General features: G+C 35.7%; 1 protein-coding gene across 1 annotated transcript in view; it reads left to right on the top strand.

Moving 5' to 3' along the window:
* The window catches only part of LOC111726537 (kinesin-like protein KIF21A), a 26,693-nt gene that overhangs the window by 5,549 nt on the left and 11,745 nt on the right, over positions 1 to 9,399 (top strand). Inside the window, exons 5-7 of the mRNA XM_023515364.1 lie at positions 2,822 to 3,017; positions 3,434 to 3,623; positions 3,971 to 4,034. Coding sequence (XP_023371132.1) covers positions 2,822 to 3,017; positions 3,434 to 3,623; positions 3,971 to 4,034 — 450 coding nt within the window. The remainder of the gene's footprint in view (positions 1 to 2,821; positions 3,018 to 3,433; positions 3,624 to 3,970; positions 4,035 to 9,399) is intronic.

Genomic DNA, 9,399 nt, shown 5'->3' with positions numbered 1-9,399 from the left:
GCCCAGGCCAGGTTTGAACCTGCCAGCCTTGGTGTATGTGGCTAGCGCCATAACCACTGTGCTATGGGCACTGAGTCTATTACAAAATTTTTTGTTCTTTATTTTCTGTCTGATCTTCTGTTCTTTATTTTCAGTCAATATCAACAATATTAGTCTGTTTATTATAACAGAACAAAATTTATTTTCAAGCCAAAATTAAATTTTTTTCAGGTTTTTAAATATACTTTTTCCCTGTATTTACTTTCTTAACTATAAAACAAAGCCCCTCCCTTAGAAGTTTAAATACTTTTGAATATTTCAGTATATTTCAAAGTTTTCTTGCCCTATAAACAATAGATATTTTCCCTATGGGTGTTGAAGTCCTATTGTGTTTTAGATAGGCTGTGGCTAAATACACTCTGATGTTCCTCACCTATTTCCTTAATGGGTGGTAACCTGTCAGAGGACATGACCCTTTCCAATTCAATTTTTAGTATACCACAATTCCTGCATAAATTTGTATGATTGCAAAGCTTTGTACTTGGTATAAGCCTTGGAGTACAAATGATCTTCATTTTTTAAACTTTATACAAATGAAACTTAAAAGAAATTTGATCAAAGATATTTTTGAAAATAAGCTTCCTATACTTGTATTTATAATTCAGTATCTTTTATTTTTTAAATCAAGTTGGCTTCTATACATTTATAATGTTGAATAAAACATTGTAATGGATTCATAGCAAAAATTCTGGAAAATATAAAGACTATAAAGCATGAATGAAAAAATCAGTTCTATTTCTATTACCTAGAAATTAGTTAACATGGTGATGTTTTTTCCAGATGTATAGTATTCATGTAACTTAGTTTTTAAGATATATAATGTGTAACATAATAATATATTTAAATCACAGAATTTCCTTTGAAATGGAATTGCAGTTTTTATGTGAACTTTTTAAATTTTAATGTTTCCTTTGAGTTTTTGAAAAATAGAGTCATTCATGAAATTCGTATCTTTGGAATTCTGTTTAGTATGTGACCTTCTTCCCTACACAGTTGATCTCAGCCAGCTCCTCTCATTCCTGACTTTCATCATTCTTAAGTCCTTGATCCCACTGCTTCTCAAAATATTTGTGAAGGGCGAGTTCTCGCCTCTCTTTCCAGTTTGTGTTGGATATTAGGCACGGCTGTACTCAGCTTGCCCCGTTTGTGACTCACTACACTGAGTCTGAAAACACTTGAACTGGTCTAAGTACCATAGCCAAAGGGATGAGTTCATTGATTACAGGAAGTTCAAATTGTGGCCAAAGTTTCTCAGGTCCTCACTCTCAATTTCTGCACTGCTTCAAAAATTGTTTGTAAAGAGGTGAGAAATAAGTATATGTGCTTCTACTTTCTCTGAGTATTAGAGGTCAAAGAAGGATAATACAAATTTCTCCTATTTTACCTATAGTAAATAAGAGGCATGCTGGCCCCGTACTGGAGACGATGCTTTGAGATGCCGTGTTCTCTACTCAGCATCCATAAGCCTCTCTCTTATTTGACTACCTTATCATCCTCATCAAAAGAGACAACTAGGGAGGCATGAATTAGCAAACTTTCTGATCCTAATAAATATTACAGACGCAGGACATATGTAATAATTATTAATATCTAATATGGTCCAAATACTGTGTCATATGTTTAAGAGTTTACACTGAGGAATAAAACTTGATAATCCCTGCTGTCTAGAATTTTAGAGTCTGAGAGTTAGTGTAGATAACATTTCAATATAATTAATAATAACAACAACATAGTGCCTACAAAAGAGATATGAAAAGGATGTGAAGAAGCAGGAAGGGTACAGCCAAACTGACATTGATTCTTAGATTAACTGATGCCTTATTTGCATCTGTCATAATAGCAAGAATAAAGGTAAGTAAGAATGAGCGAGAGTTGATAAAGGAAAAAAGATGTGGAATCGGAACCCTTTAAAAGGATCACTATGAGTTTAGTTGTTAGGTTTTTATGGGAAGGTAAGAGTGGAAATAGGAGACTATTTAGGGGCCCGAGATTATGACTAGTATAGGGATTGGTTTTCTGCCAGGGTAGGTAAATTAGCTCCTGAATTGCAGTTCCTGTACTGTTTTTAGGTAGTATGTAAATACCTATTAGAATTTCCATGTCTCCTCCATTGACAGATACACTGGCCGGAGCATACCAAGCATTTCACTGTCCTGTTCTTTGGATGGTAAAGCAATTTTTCATGACTATAAAGTAATGTTTCTGAAGTGATGTTTTCTACTTTTCCCATATGATCTGGCCAGAAACTGGAGCTCTGGTCATTTAATCACAAATGATGAATGTGAATTATTTCACATTGTGAAACATGAAGATACCCTAAATATTCTTCCTGTTTTGATGTGATTAGATTTATGTAAAATGATTCACTGATATCAAAGTTCAAGGGATTAAAAGAAAAAATTTTAGAACTTAAATAATAAGAAATAATGGAAGAAATGGTTTTTGATTCTTAATTTATCTTATTACAGTTAATTTTGGAATTCCTATGTGCACTGATTCAAAAACTTGGTGAGAAGTAAATGTAGATGCTTGTCTTTCTAAGGTATTGTGGATCATGGAATGATAATCTAAATTCATTTTGCCTAATCTTACCTAAGTAAACACAGTTTTTTTCTACAAGATAATCTTATGGTACAGGGGCTTTTAAATTTGCTTTAAGTTCATAGCATCTTTTGGTATCTTGAAGAGGAGATATTATTCAAGTGGCAAGAATTTAAAAATGATGATTTAAGAGTTTTATTTGCTCTTATCTATAGCCTAATAAATTGTTTGTAACTTTCAGCCAAACAATCATGATAGCATGTGTCAGCCCTTCAGATAGAGATTTTATGGAAACATTAAACACCTTGAAATATGCTAATCGAGCTAGAAATATCAAGAACAAGGTGATGGTCAATCAGGACAGAGCCAGCCAGCAAATCAATGCACTCCGCAGTGAGATCACACGCCTTCAGATGGAGCTCATGGAGTATAAAACGGTAAGCTAATGGGTTTGACTTTGCATTTTGTGATACCTGAATCTAGTGTGTTGTGAACACAATGTTGCCTATTTGTGATGGCTTGGACATACGTGTCTATGGAGTCTTTTGGGTGTTATACCACGGGCCTCTCTCATTTTGGAGGTAGGATACTGTGGTCTTCTTTGTGGATGGTCTTTAGTGATGTTCAGTCTAACCTAACCAACTGCTTGTTCAAAAGGCTTCCTACTCAATATTACTAACAAACGCACGGACGAGGGTTGTAGTAGAGGAGAAAGGATCTCTCTTGCCTTAGGATTGGTAAGATAAAAGAAAGGCTCTTTGGTTGTGGGATTGTATAGTCCTAGAGTATCTTTAAACAAAACTTTGTGTATTTAAGATTCCCCAGCCAACAAGGAAATATTTTCCTTTCCTAGGGTAAAAGAATAATTGACGAGGAGGGTGTGGAAAGCATCAACGACATGTTTCATGAGAATGCTATGCTGCAGACGGAGAATAATAACTTGCGTGTAAGAATTAAAGCCATGCAGGAGACGGTTGATGCATTGAGGACCAGAATCACACAACTTGTTAGTGATCAGGCCAACCAAGTTCTTGCCAGAGCAGGTATGCGTGAGGGTGGGATAAGTGAGGGATTAAGTTCTGGACGGCAGGGAACATTCTTTGTGCTCACTAATTACCTAGAATAGTTGAAGTAGAACTGTCAATCTGTGTATTCAGTCTGTGGTTTTAAGCTCACTACCTAATTTAAAAAAAATAATGAATTCTGACATAAATAAAATGTGCCCTTTGCATCCTATTATCTTACAGTCTGTTTATGTAAGTAAGGTTAGAACATTTTCTGTTAAGCGTTGTGTTTTGAAGAATTGTGTTTTCATTTCCAAAGTCCATTTTTTCTCCTGTTTGGTTGAAGTCATAAAGGAAATTTTTTTATTTCATATTTTTTCTTGCAGGTGAAGGAAATGAGGAGATTAGTAATATGATTCACAGTTACATCAAAGAAATCGAAGATCTCAGGTATAGTTCATGATCTCTAATGTGTGACACACGTGTTTGTTTGGTTTTGCAAGGTTATGGAATTTCTATTCGTTGGGCTTATTGTGGTGATATTTCAGCAGCTATTCTTGGTGGTATTTCAGCGTTTTGGTGAGGTTTACTTTAGGGGTCTAGGTGCTGGCCACTCCCATAATGTCATATTCCAACTACTTTTCTTCTTGTATTATCTTCCCTTATTATCCTTCTACTTTTATTACGCCCTTCACTGGGTGCTGACCTCACTGACATAGAACAGGCAGAATTGATGTTGGTGAAGTTATGTCTGGTGCCTTTCCTCCCTGTGCCTCTTCCCCTACTCTTTGGAAATAAATCAGTATCTATAAGTCATTTCTGAATCTTTGAGTCTCCCTTATGCCTTCTAATGCGTCAGCATCTTTTTTTTTTTTTTTTTTTTAGATGGAGTCTTACTTTGTCATCCTGGGTAGACTGCCCTGGTGTCATAGCTCACAGAAACCTCAAACTCTTGGGCTTGAGCCATCCTCTTTCCTCCACCTCTAAAGTAGCTGGGACTAAAGGCATGTGCCACTCTGCCCGGCTCATTTTTCTATTTTTAGTAGAGACAGGGTCTTGTTCTTGCTCAGGCTGGTGTCAAACACTGGAGCTGAAACAATCCACATGTCTCAGCCTCCTGGAGTTCTGGGATTATAGCTGTGAGCCAGTGCATGGGTGGGCCTCTTCAGCTTTTCTTGTGCACAAATCATCGTATCCCTAAAACTTTGTCTGCCTTTCTCTGGTACATCCATTCATACTTCCTGCAACATGCCAGATGTGCTTGCTATGTGTCAGCAGCATGGCACAGGCTGGGCGAGCCTCACATAAAGAAGAGTTTACAGTCTACTTGGAACAACGTGTGTGAATAGTCATGTGTAGTGAATGGAATGACGGAATTAAAGAAATGCCCATTCCTTGTGTGGGGAATGTGGAGGAGACCACTGAACCTACAACCCCACTCAAAAAATGCCCATTTCTTGTGGGGGGGGGGATTAGGGATGAGAAGGAAAGTTAAATCAGTAACATTTTCACATTCTATCGTGTTCTCTGATGGGGGAGCATCTAAGCAGTTTACATCTCACTTCTGCTAACCATTAGCAGACAATAACCAAGTGATAAGATGATCTTTCATGGTAACCCTAGTACTTCCCCATCTTGTTTCTGTGTTGTCTTCCCCTCTCTTCTGACTCTTGTAGAGGTTCTCAGGCTGTGACAAGTACTTTCTGCCTTGTTCCTGGCTCCATGAGGCACACTGCATCCCTTAGATGTTGCAAAAAGTGAAAACAAATGAGAAGACATCTTGATGTGGCAATAAAGTTATTCAAGCATAACTTTTATTTTTGGTGTATATATATTACATATACATATGTACATATATGTATACACACATACATACACACACACATATATATGAACTTTTTTATGTATCACTTTTTTTGACAGAGACCTTTGGGTCGTTCCATCCTGCTTCTACTCAGCAGGCAACCTGGACTTGAAATTTCTACTCTTCCCCATCTACTGCCAAAAAACTTGTTCTCTGGCCAGTCTCTCCTCATTTTGTGGACCCTATCTTTACCATTTTTAGAGACACAACTGATATCTCTGCTTTTTAATTCCTGAAGATCCTCTTCCTGCCCCTGGGCTGCTTGTCTCTATCTCTTTTATTTCCTGGGCACTTGCCAGCTGTGACGGTTAACTGCCTGTTCTGGTTCATGGCTCTGTTTCCTTTCCTCTACTCTGTTACCCTAACCCTGCTCTCACTGATGGACAGATGGCTTGACGAGTGTCACTATTTCCTAGAAAACTGCCTGAATCATTTCTACACTGTCTAGTGGCTGAAAGCAGCATCTAGTATCATCCTTCTGTAAGGTCTTGAGTTAAGACTATTTCTTAAGCCATTTAGAGAACAGAGATGACTCATGTGCCCAGAGTTCACTGATTAATCACATCTTTCCTGATGTAGGTTAATACCTTGTTCCAGATTCCCACCTTTTCTTTGATGGCTCTTTAATTAGGTATGTCTCACATCGGAGTAGTAGTCTTCTAGAATTTCAGGAGTATAATTTAAATAGGGGATAAGCATAAATGAACCTTGAATTCAAATTGGATTACCTGGATTGAAATTTAAGCTTCTATTTAGCCATAAGGTATGTGACCTTGGGCAAGCTACGTAACATCTCTGAGCTTTGTCTTTCTTTTTGTTCATCTGTAAGAATGAGATTAATACCTGATAATCTCACAGAGTTATTATGGGACTCAAATTTTAAAAAAGGGATATAAAAGTTAAATTGAAAGGCATTGTAAAGGTCTGAAGTTCTCATGTTATTATTCTCTCTCTTATTATTTAGGTCCAAGTTCTCATGTTCTATCTGCTAAATCCTGTTGCACTCTCTATTTCTATCAAAAATCAATTTTAGGAACATATTTAGTTGCTGCTTTTTAAACTTAATGCTAATTTATGTTGACGTATTTCCACTTGGAAATATTTCTAAGTTTTACTATTTTAATTTTAAAATAATACTAGTTACCTTTTAATAAACTTACATGTCACATTATCTGTGAAATAATAATTATCATTATTTAATTAATCCTTATTTTGGGGCATTCAAATTTTATAGAAACTTTTGAAAATATAGGAAAGTATGACAAGAGAAAATTAAAATCATCTATATTCCCACTATTCCAAGAACCAAGGTCTAGCTCTTCAGTATTTTTTCAATGCATAATTTAACACAATGAACATCAAAGTATATATGTTGCTTTGCTGTTTCTTCTTTGAAACATGGTAATATAAGCATTTTCCATGTTAAATATTTTTTGTGAAATAATCTTTACATGGCTCCATATAGCACTATCTTGTGATTGTAATTGATTTATTTAATCCTCTACTGTGAAGCATTCACCTCATTTCCAAGTTTTTGATAAGAATAGTAGAGGAATTGTAGCATCAGATGGCAGGGCTATTTTTAGATCTCTAAGTGTGCTACTAGGTAAATATCCAAAAGATCAAAAATCACATTATAACAAAGATACATGTACCAGGATGCTTAATGCAGCACAATTCATAATTGTTCAGTCGTGGAAAAAGCCCAAGTGCCCATCAACCCATGAATGGATCAATAAATTGTGGTATATGTATATCATGGAATATTTTGCAGCCTTAAAGAAAGATGGAGACTTTAACTCTTATATGATTACATGGATTGAGCTGAAACATATTCTTCTTAGCAAAGTATCTCAAGAATGGAAGAAAAAGTATCCAATCTACTCAGTCTTACTATGAAACCAATTTATAGCTTTCTTATGAAAGCTATAACCCAATTATAGCCCAAGAAGAAGGGAAAAGGGAGGGGAGGGGGGAGAATGGGTGGAGGGAGAGTAATTGGTGGGACCACATCTATGGTGCATCTTACTAGGGTACATGTGAAATTTACTAGGTGTAGAATATAAATGTCTTAATGCAATAACTTTGATGAAAGCACTTCAGATTGTGTCTAAAACCAGCACAGTGTACCTCATGATTGCATTAATGTACACAGCTATGATTTAATTAAAAAAATAAAAAAAAGAATAGTAATTATTTGTTAAATATGACATCGGTCATGTGAGTTTTAAATTTATTATGTCATTGATTCTCATGAAGGAAATATATATTTCAGCTCCATTTTATAGAAGGAAAAGAGGGACTTTTAGAGACGAATCGTCCAAGATCCAGGGCGAGACAGCTAAAATGTGAGCCCTCAGTCTGCTCCTTCCCGAGGAAGTCTGTACATTCCCCCTCTTATCTCACTGCTTATTGTTCTGTTAAATGAAATGCAGGCAGCAGCAAGTGGTTGGGTGAGTTGGAAGAAAGAGAGAGATTGAAAGGAGATGGATGTGCTCCCTAATGCCGCTGTAAAGTCAGGTTCTGCTAATGTAGCCTGGAGTTCGTGGAGGTGATTCTTAAAGATTTCAGCCTTTATAAACACCAGGACTGAAGCAGCATTGGATATATTCCTGTGAAATGCAAACTTTTAATATCACTTATCATATAATAACACGGGGGCCACTTAACATATAGGTTATTATTGTTAGCTGATTTATTATATTTTCATTGATTCTTAGCCTTCATTATTATGGACTCAGGTTTTGTACTAGATGTTGAAAACATAGAAAAGTGTAAAATACTTGTTTGTATTTTTCTATTATTTTACAATCATGAACTTTGATTTCAAATTTTTGTAGTTAAGCTGAGTTTTTATACTTAGCCTGCTTTCTCCATTTAATAAAAGTGTCAGCATTATATTCAGAATTTTCTTAAAATAAATTTCAAGTAATTTAGTTAACCTAGAAATTTGTACACAACTACGTAGTCATATTAAGGACTGTAATTGTTGGTCTGCTCACATGTGACATCAGTTAAGGAAAAAAGCAATTTTATCAAAGAATAGGTGGGACATTGACCTGAAAACTTACATTTACTGATTTACGTATACTCTGTCTATCGCTGGTTTTGAGATTATCATGTATAATAGTGGTAGATGATGAAAAAACCCTATAGCTGACTGTGTCCTCCAGAGCTGAGTGGTTGTGAATACTCTCTTCTTCTTTTTTTTTTTTCCAAAATATTTGAACATATGGCTAATATCCATAGTAACATAGTGTGGATACAGAGATGAGTAGTATTTTCTCCTTGTTATTCTGTCTCAGCCACTATTATGCCAAATTAACCTTGACACAGTTTAGATAACTGCATTGAAATAGATAATTGTATTCTCGATGTCTTACATCAAGTAGAAGTAAAGGGAATGGCCTTAAAGGATTCCAAGAAACACTTTTAGTCTCTAGAGTCTAGGCTCTTTTAGGATTTCATCATTTTGTGTTTTCACATATTACTATCAGTGTGTGCATTATTCTCTTGTCATTATTAGGACTGTTTGAACAAACAAAAGAATGTTTTCAATTATCACACCCAGGTTTCCTTGGAGATAGTGTCTTTTCCCACGCCATATTCAGGAGCCAGAAATCTGTCAGCCAGTTTGGGGCAAATTTGACTAACTATTCCTTGGAAAGTTTTGAAGATGCTATTATTGTGTGATGAATGAGTGGCTGAAACTAGGGGAAGCATGCTGCTTGTATATTTTAATTTTAAATAATAGCTTTACAAAGCCAGGATAATAGTGCCCACTGGCCAGAATCCAGCAGCATCATTGAAGATCATTATCACTGGCATCTGAAGATACAGAATTCTTTTGAACACTAAGAGTGTGATTTCAAATTTATAATTATACCATCAGGCAATTTAAAAATGTTCTATACATTAATGTTTGTGAACACATTTATTTGAAAAAAAAAA

Source organism: Otolemur garnettii, unplaced genomic scaffold (assembly GCF_000181295.1).
Source record: "Otolemur garnettii isolate 467f Iridium unplaced genomic scaffold, OtoGar3 scaffold00070, whole genome shotgun sequence".
In the NCBI taxonomy this organism is placed as follows: Eukaryota; Metazoa; Chordata; class Mammalia; order Primates; family Galagidae; genus Otolemur; species Otolemur garnettii.
Note: the sequence above shows the minus strand (reverse complement) of the source record. Positions and strands in the feature narration are given on the sequence as shown.